This window comes from Helicoverpa armigera, chromosome 20, assembly GCF_030705265.1.
Source record: "Helicoverpa armigera isolate CAAS_96S chromosome 20, ASM3070526v1, whole genome shotgun sequence".
Classification (NCBI taxonomy): Eukaryota; Metazoa; Arthropoda; class Insecta; order Lepidoptera; family Noctuidae; genus Helicoverpa; species Helicoverpa armigera.
In genome coordinates this window covers 6,093,548-6,112,846 of record NC_087139.1, presented here as the reverse complement: position 1 = coordinate 6,112,846, position 19,299 = coordinate 6,093,548, and the positions used below count along the sequence as shown (strand labels likewise).

Sequence of the window (19,299 nt, the reverse complement as noted above, 5' to 3'; positions counted from 1 at the left end):
TGTATTTAATATAAAGGAAGGATCTCCACAAAGCGAGTCGACTGTGGGGTCGTACGCTAGCCTGTTCTGCTCAGCATAGTGCAGCTTGCCTGAGTTGGGCACTGATTGTTCATAGCTGAGCCTCGCCACACTGGCCAACGCCTGCTCATAGTTGAGCCTCATGTCCCTATTGTCCGTGTCTGAGTAGGGCTTGTTCACTTTAGCACTGTAGTCTGTGAAGTTGAGCTTGGTGAGCGAGGACATGGGGATGTCAAGCGGCGCCGCGCACGGGGGCACGGCGGCTTCGCGCGGCGCCTCCACCAGCAGCATGGCGGCCCCTTCTGCGGCCCCCGCGCACTCCACCACTGCTCACCAACACATTACACCCCAACACTGACTTTAATATTTTTATTTTATTTTTAAAACACATAAAATATTTTTTGAATTATTTTTTTAGTATACTAAAGTCTCCGTACTTTTATTTCATTAAAAACAATTTATGAAATTAAATGATTATTATTTAAAGTTTAAAAAAATCACTTCAAAAGTTTAAATATTTATTCAAACGCAACTATTTATGAATGAGTACGGGCCGACGTAATGTTATCGCGTTACTAGTGACGATACCGAGCTTTTGAATGCGAGGAGAGGCATTCGTAGCACCGTGCCGCGTCGCGCCTAATCTCTGACTGCGAGCTTTCGGGCGGATCGAGAGGGCGGCCGTGGAAAACGCGGCCCGAGCGTAGCCGACTGGGAGCCGAGCCCGCCCGAAGCGTCACGAACAAACACGAGCCGCGACCTGTCGCGTCACCTGCTACAAGACCAACTGTTGCGCGACCGTTGATTTTTTTGCTAACCCTCCTGATGAGTATCACGAAAATTAGCACGGGCACCTTCTAACGAAATATATACCGACCACAACACAATACATTATTAACTACTGCAGTATGACTCGTCAGACATTTAAATATAACGCGGTCAATTTCTAGGTCGGAGCATGCAAATTGTACCTATTTGTAGTCTAATTAATCTATCCATGCGAATGTAACAAATGAGCATTCAATAATAAATATTTCATTCTTATTAAAACGTGGAGTTATTTTCCTGTTGCTTATCATTTAAGGAAAATAAAACTTCAGCCGTTGTGCAGAACGAAAACAATATAGAGTCCTATTTATGAAGCACGTGAAATAGTTATCGTGGACATTACAGTTTTACAAAAAAAGATGGATATGGTTTAAGTAGCTGTGGGTAAGTAAACATGGTTTGTACAAGTATTTTGCGTGAACAATGCGTTGTAATTAATATTTTTTCTTCACTTAAAAAATACTTTGCGGGTTCCAAGTGTGGAGGCATTGTTTCTCGAAGATATAAAAACAAAACGATTAAATTGTTCGTACGATACACTAGACAGATAATGAACTGGCATAATGGATGTAGTGACGCATCTAATTGTAGTCTTTTTTCAGTGGACACGTGAAAATGTTATGTAGGTACGTAGTTTAGCACCTGGACAGTCCTTAATAAACGATAACTTATGGAAATGAGTGAATTGTCCTACCTCTGTATGGTTATGTTCGTTATTATACCTCTATAGTACTGATAGCGTAATTAAAATACAACGTAGAAATGAGTGTTTGGATTTAGAATTTTCATATGTCAAATCCAACGTGACAGTGAGGTATGAAAACAAAACAAAAGAGTAAAGATTAATTTATTATTTAAATTTGAGAAGAAACGGATTGTTTCGCAAAAGTAATGTGTAAGGTAACGTCGTGTATCATAATTACGTTATAATAATGACCATGACGCGTACGGCCTTGACTATGATTCTCATTCTCATTGTTTGATAGTGGCACGCGAGACGCAACACACTTGAATTTTAAATTTAGAATACTTCCATTTGTGTCTATTGTAAGTCGGCGCGACTGCAAATTGTTCTAACCTTTATGTAATAACTACGTTAGTTCTTTTTTAATTTGATACTTTTCTTACTTGTGTTTACGACCTCCTTGCATTAGAAATTATTATAAAAATGTATAAATGATGAAGACGATAATAACTATGGTTGTCAACTGCCAACAATAACGATGCAATTTTAATAGCGAAGTTGAAGTGAAGGAAAAAATCCGAAGCTGATATCGATATTTGAATAGGCAGTAGCAAATAAATGAAGTTCTCCAGGATGTTGACAAAAGTTTCACTTTACATGATCCTCGAGACAGATGCGTTTACATACGATATGATAGAATACGATGTGATGGGAGGGCACGAGCTAGGGGGCTGGCCCAAATCTGGGTCAAGTTACAGGGGGTGGGTACTAAGTTGGGTCACAAAAGGTAGTTAAGGGGCGAGGATCGTTCCGGGACATAATAGGCACCTGAGCACGTGTGCTACCGGATACGGGACGCTATTGTCTGCCAGAGGAAGCGATTTCGACGCCGTCGGAAGATCCGACGCCGATTTTTTGTTAGTATGCTATAACTAACAGTCACAAATATAATGGTTGGTGCGTGATAAGGGAGAAAAGTGACCATAAAGTCCTGATGCCTTATTTGACAAGAGACCACACAGTCAATAGATATTTATAACGTCATAGTCTCATTTGACGACGTGACCTCTGATTTATGAAGACAAATAACCCGTGGAGACATTAGACAAGTAGTAGTTATGTAGTTGGCGTCATGTCCTGAAAACGACCATAATTCATACATGGTATGGAAGGGCAACAAGTACTAAGTGTCCTAACTTATTTAGAGGCTCGTTGTCAACTAACTTACAAGTACATGCAGGTTGGGAACTAGGAGAATGAGTCTGTGGAGCGCGAGCAAAACGCAATTAGCGAGACGAGAGCACTCCGCGAGCGCCTTTCCACCGGGAAATAGCGCGGGAAATGAGTTTCCAATATTTGAATAAATGCAAAGGAAATAAACACGCGGTGGATATTGTGATCGACGAACAATCTCCCATCACGTAACATGCTGCATCAGGAAATGGAAACAACTGTAGTGATGTGTGCAAAAAATATATGAACATTAGTGGCGGCCATACTGTTACATTATTGTTGAAACCGTTATTTAACTCGTGGACTTATTTCGACGGATTTTACGTAGCGACAGTTTTACTGTCATTGTTTTATAAAATAGGACATGCTAATGCACCTCAAAGAGCGGCAATAAAAAGCAAAGAATTACGTATGGCATCCGCGTAATATCGATCGCAAATACCCGAACCGATATCGAGACAAGTGACCGGCGGCAATCGATATTCACAAAGTAAACTCCCCATTCCCATCGTCGGTTTAAATTTAAAAATACAATTTACCGAGGAATTCCCTGCGTTGAATTATATTAAGTGTAAACAATAAAGCGTTAGCGAGCGTATCGGCCGCGGCAGGCGACGGAAGTGCCAGATAAACAATCTTTTTTAGATAAAAACACTGAAACCAGTCCATAAATCTGTACAGCGACGCGGGAGCACTTCATCCTGAACTGTCGCAGAGACGTGGCGATGCTTCAGCGACTACTAACGCTTGCATGTCATTACAACGCCGCCGATTGACAACATAAAAAGATTTCTTCGGTAACGGCTCTAACCTTTGCACTAATTAAAATACAGCGCATCCGGCCCTTGACGATTATAAAAACTGATTGAATCCTCATTTGAAATTCAACCTGTGTTCTCTATTAGTCCGAGTCTAAGGTTTTAAAATTTTTATTTCCGGCGAATTAAGGATACGGTATACTATTTTGTGACATTCATTAAGTATAATTTGTTTTTTACTTTTTTAGTTATAAAACAGCGGCTATTACATTTAAAAGTAAATTTTATGAGATTTAGTTTGTCGGCTATTATTGTGTAAGCTTGCACCGCGGCAGTTTTTGTCAACGCTGAACGGTGCGCATTAGACGATGTTTCGTGGGTAGTGTTTTAAATTGGAGCGAGCCCGGGACGTCACTTCCGGTACCAATAATTTATTTCTCTCGGCCTCCGTCATGTGTCGCGATGGCGCGTGATACGACATTTATCCAGGGCCACAGAGTGTCTTTGGTTAGCACGTGTGCCTAGAATTTTCAGCCGTTTTAAGTGTTTTGGTGAACTTTTGTGACTTAGTTTTGTGTTTGTGTGTTGTCCTTGTGTTTGTCTCCAGTGGTGTACTGTTATTTCGGTAACTTACTAGTTGTTTATAAGCATAATGGATCAAAATAAACCTCCCGATCCCGATCCTCCAGACATCTCTGCATATGCTCCTCTTTCCCCCAACTATCCGCTATCCCAACTCGCTGATGTTGCTTGCAGCATCGCGGACTCCCAGACCCCATCAACCTCGTATACCAGGAAACGCTCCGGAGATGATGCTAACATTAGCGTGTCAACCCCGCCATCCAAACAACAAAGGAACCTAGTTGGCCGCAGCAGGTACTCAGCTACTGATAAGGCACCTTTTATCGTTCATGTCTCTCGATTGGAGCCCCAGCCTAACGCCGGTACCTCTCTACACCCTGTTACTTTCGGAATATTCCTACAAAACATAATATTACTAACGTTGTCCGTGATGGTGTTAAAAGTTGGTAGGAACCGTGTGTCTGTAGAGTTTAAATCCCCTCAGGATGCAAACTCATTTATTATCAACAGCATTTTACATAAGAACTGCTATGTTGCCTCAATCCCCACTTTTAATATAACTAGGATGGGAGTTGTGACTGGTGTTCCCACAGATTTAAATGAAGAGGAAGCCCAAAAATACTTACAGGTCCCTTCAGGTTGTGGTGAAATCCTGAAAGTTCGTCGCATAAGCAGGAAAGTAGTTATAGATGGAGTAACTGAATTCAAGGCAACAGAGACATGTGTACTTACCTTTGATGGCCAAGTATTGCCTCAAAGAGTTTTTTGCTGTTACACTTCCCTTCCAGTTCAGCAATATGTTTATCCCACCATCCAGTGCCGTAAGTGCTGCAGGTTTGGTCATGTGGAACTAGTGTGTCGGTCCAAGCCTCGCTGCAGTAAGTGCGGCCATGATCACCCTGGTGATGGTTGCAGCACTTCTGAGGCGGAGGCATTCTGTGTGCTCTGCTCAGGGAATCATTTTGCAAATAGCAAGTCATGCCCGGAGTTGGGTAGACAGAAGGCCATTAAGACGGTTATGGCTGAGAAGTCCCTTTCATATGCTGAAGCTAGCAAATCTGTCCCACTTGCTTCTCGCAATTATGCGAATGCTGCAAAAGCAGTTCCCGCCCCCACTCAGTCATACCGCAAAACTGTTTTCCTTAAGCCAAGGACCCATGCCCCTCTATCTCCCTCTTATGATAAAGCTGCCCATCAGCAGATTATTAACTCCCCTGCACCTTCACAGCCTGATGGCTGCGCTCTGAATAACCCATTCATTGATAGTAATGTTTCCTCAATAATAGATATACTTATTAAACTTCTATCTACAATCCTATCCACCAATAATACCCAATTACCGTCCAACGTTGCCTACCAATTAACTAACCTTTTATCAAACATTAGAAATGGCGCCTCGCCAAGTATTCCTTCAATGGAATGTGAGGAGCGTGTGGCATAAAAAGCACGACCTCATATTCCTCCTCAACAATTTCAAGCCTCTGGCTTGCTCTGTAGCTGAGACTTGGCTCACCCCGAGTCTCAGTTTTAATATACCACTATTTAATATTCTCAGATGTGACAGATCTGATGGCTATGGAGGGTCGGCTCTCCTTGTTAATAATCGTGTCCCCCTCTCCACCTTGTCCCTTCCGGTTCTGGATGGTGATATGAATATAGTTGCGTGTAGAATTGAGGGTATCACTGTTTTATCGGTGTATATTTCCCATCCTCAGCGTAGGTTTTTAACCACCATTAGGGACATTTTGAATAGCATAGTAGGACCTGTGCTCGTCATGGGTGACTTCAACTGTCACCACTTTAGATGGGGCTCCAATCGTTGTGATTCGTTTGGGGAAGGTTTAGTAGAAATCTTGGATGATTTAGACCTTTGCATCTTAAATGATGGTAGCCCTACTCGTAGATCCCTTCCAGGACAGCAAAAGAGTTGTGTAGACCTCACATTCTGTTCAGTTGAGTTGGCGGCATCAATTCATTGGGAATGTACTACTCTGACGCATGGTAGCGACCATTTCCCCATTGTTGTAACTTTAATTAATAAAACTTATTTAGAGAAAACTTCTCCTCCACTATTGAAGTACAACTTGTCCAAACCTGATTGGTCGAAGTTTGCATCTTTACTGGAGGGGAAAATTAGTATGCTTCCAAATTTAAATTCAAGTTTCCAAGATTCTTCTGGTCACTGCCATGCTAAGAGCTGCTACGATGGCTTTATCTCGGCCATTACCTCAAGCGCAGACTCTACCTTTCCGTTGCGCAACTGTGCCAGAAATAAAATCCCGTCACCCCCGTGGTGGGATCAGGAATGCACATCGGTTATTAAAGAAAGAAAAGAGGCCGAAAAACAGTACAATGATGCGATGAATAGCGTCAATCTTATACGGTACAGACGAGTGTTAGCTCAATCTCGGCGGCTTCTTCGCAAGAAGAAACGTCGCGGTTGGGTTAAGTTTTGCACTTCTCTATCCCCTTCCACTCCTATTTCAGCAGTTTGGAAGAGCATTAATCGTTTCAGGCGAGGCTGCTCCCCATCTATCTCTTCCCCTATCTCGAGACAAACTGCTGAATCCTTTTTCGACAAAATTGCTCCAGCCTATGTTCCTTCTTCCTCAGAACTTCTGCTCCCGTCTGTAAATATTTTGGACGATCCTATGAATGAACCATTTTCGTTGGAGGAACTTGATGCGGTGTTACGTCATGTTAGGGATTCCGCCCCTGGCATAGACGGCATACCGTACTCATTTGCAGTTCATTTTGGTTTTGAAGCAAAAAAGTATTTTTTAGGAATATTAAATTATTGTTATCAATTTGGTTGGGTTCCTGAACAGTGGAAAGCTCAGATAGTAATTCCCCTTTTGAAGCCCGGCAAGACTGCTGATGATCCGAATGGCCTTAGACCAATTGCTTTGTCCTCAGTGTTGGCCAAGATATTGGAACATTTAATTAAAAATAGACTTGAGTGGTTGGTGGAGTCTAGGGATTTACTGCCGAGCCATCAGTTTGGCTTTAGAAAGGGGCTTAGCACCATGGACAGTGTGGCAATTTTGGTTACTGATATCCGTACAGCCTTTTCCAAAAATGAATCTGCTGTAGCCACTTTCCTTGACATCTCTTCCGCATACGACAGCGTCCTTCTTCCAGTTCTCAGGCAAAAATTGCAACAGCTGAGGATTCCGGGTAAGATGGTACAATGTATATGCGCACTCCTCATGTCTCGCTCTTTGATGCTCAGAGTGCAGGGGGAGGTATTTGAGGTGAGACAGACGTGGAAGGGCCTTCCCCAAGGCTCAGTTCTGAGCCCACTACTATACAACCTGTATACAGCAGACATTGGCTCCTGCCTTAATTGTGACTGCCACCTTCTACAATACGCGGACGACCTAGTGTTGTATGTAGTAAATTCATCTATTGCGGACGCTGCCTCATCTCTCTGTCTCTCCCTGGACTCTCTGCACACATGGCTTTTGAACCATGGTCTCACGTTATCCGCCCCAAAAAGCTCGGTAGTGATTTTTTCCCGAAAACTACTGATCCCTCAGGTCTCAGTTAACATTCAAGGACAAGATATTCCCATAAATAATAAAACAAAATTTTTAGGCGTTTTCTTAGATTCAAAATTATCCGGGATTCACCACTTTAACTATTTGATCCAAAGATGCGAAAGAGCAATCTCCATCTTAAAAGCTCTCGCTGGTGTCTGGTGGGGGGCCCATCCCTTCACTATGAAACTGGTCTACAATGCCTTAGTCCGCAGTATCCTGGACTATGGGTCACACTTGGTGATTCCAAGCAACAAAGGTGCCTTGGCCGGTTTAGATAGGATTCAATCTCAATGCCTTCGAATCATCTCAGGTTGCATGAAGTCGTCGCCTATTAACGCCTTGCAGGTCGAATGCGCGGAACCTCCTCTAGCCCTGAGACGTCAGTACCTTGCTTCCCGTTTCCTATCCAGGGTTATTCCCAAGTCGTCCCACCCCCTCATCCCAAAACTCAGAGAGCTTGACACTCTTTGTCACAGCTCCAAATATTGGGAACACAAAGAAATCCCCCTATTCCTAAAAGCATACCGGTTTTTTCAAAATTTAGAATCCCCCATTGCTCCATATCCCAGACTTCCTCTATTTAATTACCCCTATGAAGTACTTTGCTTCACCCCTAAAATATTCTATAACATTGGCATATCCAAAAACTCCCCATCGGCAAATTCGGCCTTTAATGCGGTTTTGGGTGAACGATGGATTGGGTTTCAAAAGTTCTTCACGGATGCTTCCAAATCAAATGGTGGCTGTACTGGAGCCGCGGTTTACTATCAGAACTCTAAAATAATTTTGAAATTCAAATGTCCGAAGGAGTCTTCTGTATTTACAGGCGAGTGTGTGGCACTATTGGAAGCTTGTCGTTTTATAGAGTCCCATGAGATTAGCTATGGAGTTATCTTTACTGACTCCTTAGCTGTCTCCAAGCCCTATCCCAGAATCCCTTTAGAACTAAACTCCATTGTCCTATTGTCCTGGATATTAAAAAGTCCCTTTTCTCCTGCACTAGGCAAGAGAAAGAAGTTCACTTAGTCTGGATTCCTAGCCATTGCGGTATAGCGGGCAATGAATGTGCCGATGCATTGGCCAAAGATGCGTGTTCATCTGAGTCTGCTGACCTTGTACACTTCTCCCTTCAAGGGCATGACCTGCTAAACCTCCCTAAATTGAGTCTTGAGACCTCGTGGCAGGAATGCTGGAACATCTCCAGCAAAAAGAAGGGTAGCTCTTATTTCGCCATTCAACCGGTTGTAAAACCAAAACCGTGGTTTTCTAAATTTAAAAAATACCCTAAAAGGGTAATTTCAGTCCTGTGCAGAATACGGTTAGGTCACTGTTGTACACCGGTCTTTCTGCGCAAAATTCGGGTGCAGGATTCATCCCTCTGCGAGTGTGGACTGGATGAGGGTACCCTGGACCATATATTTTTTGACTGTCCTAACAACTCATCCTTTGATTTATATGGTCGTCTCCAAAAACTTAAAATTCCTCTCCCTACTAATTTCCGTTCCCTCTTATCCCACTCCTGTCCAGAACTGCTCCAGATGCTGTTGATGTTTATACATCAAAACAATATTAAATTATAAACTGTGGCCTATATTTAGGCCTCAGTTTGTATGGTTGTGGTATATGTATGTTATGTGTTACTAACATTTTCTTGTTATTTTTATATACGTAAATGTATTTTTGTTTGTTTCAGTGCCGTCCTACTAACACATTAAGTTACACAAGATCGGCCACAGCTCCGTCTTAAATCAATATATAATTTTTTTCTTTTTTTTTTTTTTTTCATTAAAAGCACTACTTGCTTGTCATCCCACTTGTCATTGGCAGAATCGTCGAATTGACATCGACACGGATTGCCATATCCAAAAATAGAATAGAATAGACATTTATCCAGGTTTATATTTGGAACGATTTCTGAGAATATTATGATTGTGACATATTCTTGTTTGAGCGACGACCTCGGAACTACATAGCTGTCCATATGTATTGATGTGCTCGTATTATAATTATTTGAGCGCATGTGTTAGTTCAAATATTATCAAAATAGCGTGTTTACGCTGTACTGTCTTCATTTCAGCTGTAGAGTTCTAAAACGAAGATAAGACGATGGTGCTTTTGATGGGCATTGTTGTCAGCAATATTTGTTGTTTTTAAATAAACTGTTATCATTATACAAATAGCTGATAAACTTTCATAACAAGCCTACATATTTAAGCATGACAAAAAAGAAAAAAAAAACATGTTATCGCGGGTTGAAAAGTTGAGCAAAAAGGTTGGTTGTTGTAGTGTATGAGCCGTAGTGTTGTGACAGGCGTATCTCACTCAGGGGCAGTGTTGCGAAGGACAGTGCGCCCACGCCGTCCGGCCGACGCGCCCCCCGCCCCGCGCACCCCCGCGGCTCCCTGCTCAAGCTGATAACGTATCGGGGGCACGAAATACACTATCGCAGAACATGCTTTGTGTGGAGAAGAAGTCTACCACAATCCAAGCTTCAGCAGAACTGAAATAACTAATATGTTGGGAATTTTCCATATAATAGTGATTTAAAAAGATATTAAGCTTCAACCATGTCAACTTCGTTAATATGTTCGACAAGCATTTCGGTGTCGTTAAACGCGTCGAGAAAAATGAGTGATTTATGTGATTTACTGCTCCCGAGCCGCAATCAAGGCAAACTAAATGAGCTTGGCAGACAATTAAAATGCGCACCACCTAATAACGGATAATGAAGACTCAGCAAATATTTGTTTTTGCGGGGGATTCCTACATTGAGCGTACCACGGCCGCAAATAAGGCAATTAATTGAATTCGGCACATTAAAGGTGCCGCCGGCGGGCTTTGTCGGCGCCTCGAGACGCGCAAACTGCAGTAACCCAACACTTGTATAGGAGCTTGTCTACCGACACTATGGGAACGCGGGGGATTCGCCAAACTCCTTCATACGCCGCTATTCCCACACTTGCCGATCACAACACAAAGGCTTTGCCAAAAAGCACCTGCAAATTACTAAACTCATAAACGTATCGACTTTCAAGTAAAAACCGAAAGAGCTTTACAACGAGCTTTTTCAAACAAAAATTCCTCGTGTAAAATAATCCTGAAATTACAGCAAAAAATGTGTGTTAAATTGTTATCTGAGTAGGTACCTACGAGTTGTTTAAAAATTCCATGACTTATTTAAATACACCCACACATATACATAAATGTTTATAGGCATTCAAATGTTATCAGGAGAAGAGAATAAAATGGAACGTAAAAATGCTAAGCATATTAAACTTCATATTACTCACAAACATAAGAAGTGAAGGAGCTATTCACTGGCCGAATTAAATGCATAATTGTTTAGGATCGACGCATTTTATATAAACTGAAACTTTTATGACGCTATGAATGTTTATCAATGCGTTTCGTCGACGATATTAAAATAGCAGTAAAATGAACCCGATAAGGGCAGCTTTTGAATATTAAAACCCTTTGTGCCTGCACTGACCCTTACTTTTTACATTATACCAGTACAATAACATTGACAAGCAAATCAGATTTAGACTTTGAATCAAGGACACGTGGGATAGGAAGAAAAAGGCCTGATTGAAAGGGTACTCGGTAAGGGCTCTTATTAAAGGCTTATTGGAGGACAAGAGCCTCTCAGGGTCGCGGAGCGTTTGCAAGCACCCCATCAAAGAAGCACCCTTGCTCTTTTCGTGTGCCAACCCTTAAGGGCTGATTTTTTTATTAACTTCTTACCTGCGTGCACTTGAATGGGTACTAAGGTGGGATTACATGTTTTTTTATTGTTATACAATGAATATGTTGTTCACGGTCTATCGGATAACTATCATTTTAAGTAAATGCCGTTCGTGCAAGTGCTTTTATTTTGTTGTTAATGAAGCTGTAAATAGAATTTCGTAGTTGAAATGCTAATACCGTTGTATTATTTAATTAATTGGTTTGTTGTTTCGCGTTAGGGTCTTGTTTTATTGACCTTTTTAAGTTTATCATACTAGTTCTAAAAACTTTACTTGAACTTGTGATATGAACTGCAATAGTACGAAATAATTGAACAAAGATAAGACATATGTATATTGATAACGAAAACTGAAATGACATGCAATTTCTAGAAGCGGTTAGCTGTCTAAGTTTTTTCATCTTTTCTATTACATCCCTTATTTCATTATGGGGTCCTTTGTACGAAATTTTCTTGGTTCGTAATTTGAAAAGCTCGCGCACGTGCGCAGGAGTGTGTATCGGGTTGCACCGGAAGTTCGCCAGTTGAAACACAATGGCGGCCGGATGTGGCTGCTCGAAACGACACGTATCTCTTTATTGATATCTTAGAAAGCTCAATATTTTTCTTGTCGACACTTCACAACTATTGACAGTTATGAAGTGAATGTAAATGATATTGATGTTCGGTTCTAATGTCCTGATTGTGTTTTTTGTGATTTATAACGGGTGTTAAGGCTGTGGTAGGTCCATAGAGGTAGCTACTGTAATAGAATGTATAAAACTTTATTTAATTTTACGATAAAGTGGATACGTGTATTTAACATGTCGTGGAAACTATTAAAATGAAGCTAGGTACCCACTGTCCTGTGTCTGTAACTCGTTCTTCTATTACGAATAAATTACAACTAAACATTATTTTTATGAACTTTATACCAACGTAAAGTTAAGCACGATCCACTTAATAAGATGGCCCTATCATTTGTTAAAATTAGTAATTAAGAGTCGTAAATAGCAGAATTTATATTTTAATTACGCCTAATTGAGCCTATTACGTTGAAATCTGTGTTCGACATGATACTCGATACATGCTACGTTTTTAAATGATATCGATTGGTTTTTATTGAATAAAAAAGCTGAATGGTTGTAGGGTAAGGCTATCGGGTCGGGGCGGGGCCTCGCTCACTGATAAATCAGTGCGAGTGGCATGCGCAGGACAGCGGCCGCCGTACTCGTCGCCACATTAACTGCCCATATCACTTTATGGTAATAAATTATTATGATTGGCTGCCACGTAACCCGCCCGATATATTGCTCAGCTAACTCATAAATGTACGCTAATAAGGATGACTGTACCCGCTGCGGTTTATTGCCGATCGGACTACTTGTTGATGTCGTATTATTTCAGGACATGCTTTTGATTTCTGTTTACGGTACTTATAATTTATGTTTAACCGCTTGGATAATCAACAGTTATCGGCATGTAACAGATACAAGGATAAGCGTATGTACACACCAGAAGAGTTCGTTCCAGCCCAGTGGGTCGCATGTCGCGGGTCTCTATCGTGCCCATGAATTTTTCAGAACATTAGACATATTGTTTAAAGTATAAGCGATTTTGCAACGTTGTTCCGAGGCGTACGTCCGGCGATTAGTCGGCGAGTGCGCAACGCGAGGATGTGCCGCCGGCAAGCGATCGCTGGCCCTTGCGACAGCGCGGATGCCACGAAATTGCACCAGCACAACATTAACCATACACACGGTTTATTAATACGAGTGCAGTTGCAAAATATTGAATATATACGATGTGTTTTTGTGCGTTAACCTTCAGCTTCGTCGGCCCACTTGCATTAGTTGGGCACGCTCGAGTTGACGCGAGGACGCGAAACTCACCCGACGCCGAGTGCACGCCGATGCACTGACGACACCAGCCTTCGTGCACTTCTACTCACGTCTTCACTTTCAGCGGGACGTTTAAAAGTCAAAGCTCAAGAGAACCGATAAAGTCATTTTAGAAAAAAAAAATTTTAGAACTGCAGTAGGTACATTTATGTAATTACGACTACCAACGTAACTAGACATATTCGTTAGAAGCTAATAAAAGTTATTAAAAAGTATGTGCAATGTGTTTAAAATGCAAATGCAAGTTGCGCTTATTAAAAAGTTCTATATGCTTCAGACTCCTAGGTCGCAGACCCAAAGAGTATCTAAGTCAAACGACAAAATAATTTCCATCAGATTGAGAAAGCTGAAACTCACCACGCCACACAATAGCAGGGTCCAACTCTGTGGAGTCCCTAGAGCGGGAGCTGGGATGCAAAAACATAGCTTAACCAGAATCCAGGCTCTCCATGCTGTGTCACATACACTCGAGTCACTTGCCACTTATCCTATGGGACACGCTCCCAACCAGCGAAGGAAAAACAACAATAAAATAATTACTGTGCTAATCGAAACGAAAAATAAAAAAAGTATAATTAAGGTTCAAGTGCTAGTTAGTGCCGACACTGAACTTTCAGGTAGTGCGTGCAAGAGTAATGCGAGTGATGAGTAAGAGCGCAGCGGGCGAACACTGACGCGAGCCGACCTGCGCACGCGCCGCTCCTCGTGGTAGGGGCGATTGGACAATCTACTCTTAAAATGTACTTTAATTGAACATTTGTTTCACCTAACATGTGCACGTATAAAGTGTTACACTAAATATAATTTGTAAAATACTTATGCTCTTAAAATAGACGCAAGATTTCATTGTTCCAGCAGCGTCATCGCAATTTTAATGATCAAGTAATTTAGCTTACAGGGTGGGACGTGATTTATGACACTAAATTAACGTAGGATTCCCTGTCTGGCCTTGTTTTTTAATCACTTCAGACGGCTCATTGTCCTGGCTTATTAACCAGCGACATTGCAAAAATGTTTCATGGTTATTCTTGCGTCACCAACGAAGTATAGGATCGTTAAAAAATGAAGATGTCACGTTTGAAATTGTGGTACAAGGTGCAAGACGGGTTGGCAGACCTCGGCTGAGCTGAAAGAGAGCGGAAAAACAGCGCCAAGGTCGACGTATTGCGCCACACGCCCAGCCGACTGGAAACCGTATGTGTGCTGATACTTACACGTTACTGTAAAACGTCGCTTTTTTATCAACGATAGTGTTTTTATAATTAAGTTAGTAAGTCGAAACGGTATCGAACTAAGGTGAGCGATCGCAACAGTAAAAGTTATTGTGCTCGGTTTACGTAGTTTGTAGTGGATTTATGTTAAACGATGCATAGCGCTCGGAAGAAGTTTATGTAGAATACAGATCCAAAATCAATGGGTTTATCAAATAGACCAATCATTCAAGTGAAAAATAGGTGAACATTCAGAAATCTTTATTCTTGATTAAATGTAAGTATAACTTTAAATATTTCGTGTTGGTCATCCATTAACATTCCGTGCTTTGAAAAATGTTTGGGTCAAACCCACCGAATATAGACTTTATCTATCATCATCTGTTTCCAAAATATGATAAAATATGCTGTTCATCAATTAGTCTTGTAAATTAGTTGTCTAAATAGAGGTGGCGACGAGACCACCCGAGTTAACGGCGGCCAGAGGACATCTTGTCTCCTTAGTTAATTTATTATTTCAGTAGCTGAGCAGCGCGATGCAGTCAAAACATCCCGCGCCGATGATTTACAACGCAATAAACACCACGTTTTATATCTAATGGAAATGAGCTTTTATCCGTGAGATTACGCAGCCACCCCCGATTGTAAAATTTGATTAATTATCATTTACCGACATATACCTAAAGACTCGCGCAGTTACATAACTCAGCGCAAATGAGACGTTTGACAAAACGTCCTTATTGGCGATGTGGCCACTTAAATTGTTACAAAACTGTGCCTACATTTCCGTGTCAGAGCAAATTATAATTTAAAGCTACTACAGTAATAGGCTACAAGGCCTATTTTTCTGTGTATTTCGTAAGATTAGTTATATAATTCGGCGTAATATACGTGACTGCGATCAGATTTATGTGCTGATTAACAGGTCGATGTGAAATGAGCCGCATCTCCCTAACTCTGGTCGACATTTACTGTTTCGTTGTGTCAAAACAATCTATTTTACAGAACTGATCGTAATTTCGTCTAGACTTACGATTAGTTATTTTTAATTCGTGATAAAACTACATTTAATTATATTCTGTGAACTGGATGCTTATTACATACTACATTAGTCAGAGGACTAACATACGGGCTACTCATATCGTAAACTGTTCAATTATATGACTCGTAAGGACACGTGCACGGTGACATTGAAAAACACTCTTAATTTATTATTTTGACAAGTATCACACAGTAAACATTAATGCAAATTCTAAAGAAAAAATGCCCTACATTATCATTAATCCCAGAATACCTAATAACCAACTGCACATGTAACATGTAAACTATATTTAATCCTGTGCTAAAAATACGTTTCTGACATTGCACATAAGTGCTATGTGAGGTTCGCGCTCCGCCTAATTGTCGGGCTATCGGCTGCTTGTAATGAGCCATACTTTACTGCACTTACCGTCATCCCCTTATCTGTATTACACGTTTATGTTTCAAACGAGTAAACACTAGTAGCAACTGTTTTATAATCCTACGTGTTTTTTTATATTTGTTTTATAACCTACCTACCTCTTCGTAGATTACAGGCGTGATGATAATGAAACATAAATTCAGTCCTATATTATCGAATTTTTACAAAAAACTAATTTTTGCGATCGATAAAATATCGATTGATATTATTGATCACAAAATCTTTGTAGCCGCTACGGCGTAGCAGTCGTAGACCTCTCGTAGACCGGACCTATAAGCTACGCTTCATTTGACGTAGCCTTTCACCTCACCTATCTTTTAGATTAATACGAGATAAACATGTGATATTTTTGCGTATCCTTAATATTTTATACTTATATTTCTAAATAGCTTTGCTGCGTTTTACATAAATTGTGGTAACTATACTAAAAAAAAAAAATATTGTTCGGGGTTGTATTGTCACTGTTTTGAGGGTAAACTCCGTAGTACTGCTCCTTCACATAAAAGTGTGACTTACCAGTATTATTGTTGTTATTGTAGTGGTGCGCAGGCGGCGGTATGTTGTACTCGGGCAGCTCGGGCAGGCACACGTTGCTCTCGTACATGTTCGGCGGCACGTTGGCCAGCAGAGAGCGCTCCTTCTCCACATCTATTGGAGAAGTTGGTGGATGAGTGACAAGGTCTTTTGAGGAATGAATTTGTCTTGTAGGTCTTTTGATGACTCGGTTAACTGACAAAGATAGTTGGGTCTGATGCAATGGCTGAGTGATGAGCATTATATACGTTTCCTCGCTCGATAAATGTATGTTGCCACTTGTTTCGGAAACCTTGAGTATATTTGTAAGATTTTGGACAATTTGATCTCACGATCAAAATTCAGCTATTCTTTACATACGGGCTTACTTTTTGTACATAAGAGATAGAGGATAAAAAATATGTAAAAATAAAACATGCCACAGCAGTATACAAATACCTACCTTTCTGCAGTATCTCGAGGTGCTCCCACAGTATGTCGCCCATGAAGGCGGGTGCGCGCGCGACGAACTCCTCGCGCCCCATGGCGCAGATGTCCTTGCCTTGCGTGCGCGCAAACTGCTGCAGCGCCACGCCCTCCAGCGAGAACTCGCGCGCGGCCCAGCGCAGCCACGCCGCCACCGCCGCCTCGTTCCATTGACGAGGATCTGAGGATAAAATGGTGATTAGCTAAGTTTTACGAATTTATTGTAATATTATAAAGCTGAAGAGTTTGTTTGTTTGCTTGAACGAGCTAATCTCAGGGACTGGTCCGATTTCAAAAATATTTTAGGGTTAGATAGTTTACTTTTTATCCGTGTTCGTGCAGAGGTTCCTACGGTTCCTAAACCACTAGCAGAAGCTAGTTAATACAATGGTACCTAAGACAGACGTCTTAGGTACCATAGAGTGTTATTTCAAACATCAGTTTCGCTTCGTTGCTATTAATAACTTGAGAAATCTGTTTTAAATAAAGGTTGTTACCAAATAATTGTGATCGATAACATAGTAATATTAGTTTAACGATCACCAATTACGATTGAAGATGTATTTGTAGATATGAGGAGCGTATGAAATTGGAGGTTCAGTGGCCGTGATTGGTGCTATCGAGTGCAGTATGATAGCCGGACGGTAAGGGCTGCAACATCAACAATTAGTGGCGCAGGCGCAGCGAACCGACGGCTTGCCTAACAGCGGAACTTGCCTCACGCGCCGGAAGCGGCCCGACCTTGACGCCCAATGTATGCACCCAACCGATTGTCTTTACAGCTGTGATAAATGATTTCTAATGCTATTTCTATTAAATAGGTATCTAACCCAATAGTTTAATACCAACTTTCAACTACGGGTAATGTCATATTTATGTAGTAAGCTTGACGTCTACTAGGATAATGTTGATTACAAACCGATAAACAAGCACAAAAATTCATTCTGTTTATCTCGTCCTGTCATACAACTACATTCTTATCTCTAGTAATATGGAAGGGCAAAGAAAACAGTTCACGCCAATCATTATTTACTCAAGGAAAAGGGTTTACCGCTGCGCTCGCAGCTTCACAAGGAAGAGCGATCAATCTAATCAGTGGTGGCCATTAAATATTTTCTAATCGCCGCTAGCTAGGTTAACAACTAGAAAAACTAAATCGATACAAATGGAGTTATGTTATAGATTGCTCTTACACTTGCAACTTGAGTTTTTCCCTCAGAAGCGGGAGAGCTGTCTAATAATAAATAATTAGTTTAATTACAGCTTTTAGTCGGTGGCCGTCGCGACTTGGCGGGCAATGGTTAATGCTATGAGTTGCCACGAGAACTGCGTACGAGACTTTGTAATGAATGAAAACGTCTGTAGTTTTAGATATGCGGTATAGAGAAATTGTATGAATATCGATTCGATTACGATGGTTAGTAATACCTATTTTAAAATAGATTCCCTATACGATTTCACTAGTGTTTAGTACCTACATAGCTTGTTATAATGGTGTTTATATAATTTCTTTAGATTTCCTATTACGAGACTTCAGTATTAAAAACAACATGTTTAATGTATTATTTAACTAATAAATAAAGTCGCACCTGTGTACAAGCCAGTTCTTATGTTAATAGAGTAATTTTATTATCAGTCGATTGTGAGATAACGATGTCCGAGCTACTATAGGACATCATTGTGAATGCTGGGATTCATTTTATTAAATGTTAAGATCTCGAAAAAGATAAGGCACAGGCTTTACGACTGTAAAACTACAATGAACGATCTTTGACTTTGTTTACGTTCCATTGACTGTTTTCTTTATAGCTCTGTGGATTTTGTTTAAGAAATAATGTAGTGTATTTTTTACGTTTTATAAGAACAAATGTGCACCTGATTTGATGTGGTTTGCATTGATGGCTATTGCGATTTCTTTATTCGTTTGAATAGGGTTCCTGTGTACCTATAAGATTCTGTACAAGTTCTTTAAACAATACAATAAACACATACGTATTTATATAAGTAGGTATACTTTGTTGCAAACCATATCTTTTAAATATAAGCCCATTTCTTTATCAAACAGCTTGGTTCTTCAAACGAGTTCAATTAGAGCGTAAATGTTATTTTTAGAGGTACCAGTTTCTTAGCTACTTATCGTCGTCATGTGTTGCACTCTGATAACATCTAACCGTTATCTAAACTGATATTGCCAGGATTAAAGGGGGAGTATTCCCACACACGATGCCTGATGGGATAGTAGACAAAATATAGCTAAGTAAGCGTAATTGTTATTGAGATTGAGTGAGTTGCATTTGTTTTGCAAGTTTATTAAGATCATATATCTAAGTACCTTTATTTGTTAGCGAGTTTTTTT

At 40.7% G+C, this 19,299-nt stretch overlaps 1 protein-coding gene across 6 annotated transcripts in view; it reads right to left on the bottom strand.

Annotated features, from left to right (window-relative positions):
* LOC110373496 (ETS-like protein pointed) overlaps positions 1-19,299 on the bottom strand; it is a 122,960-nt gene that overhangs the window by 14,515 nt on the left and 89,146 nt on the right. For all 6 annotated transcript variants that reach the window (XM_021330779.3, XM_021330778.3, XM_021330775.3 and 3 more), the window contains 2 exons: positions 16,921-17,124; positions 16,461-16,592 (listed from right to left, as the gene is read on the bottom strand). In XM_021330779.3, coding sequence (XP_021186454.1) covers positions 16,461-16,592; positions 16,921-17,124 — 336 coding nt within the window. The remainder of the gene's footprint in view (positions 1-16,460; positions 16,593-16,920; positions 17,125-19,299) is intronic.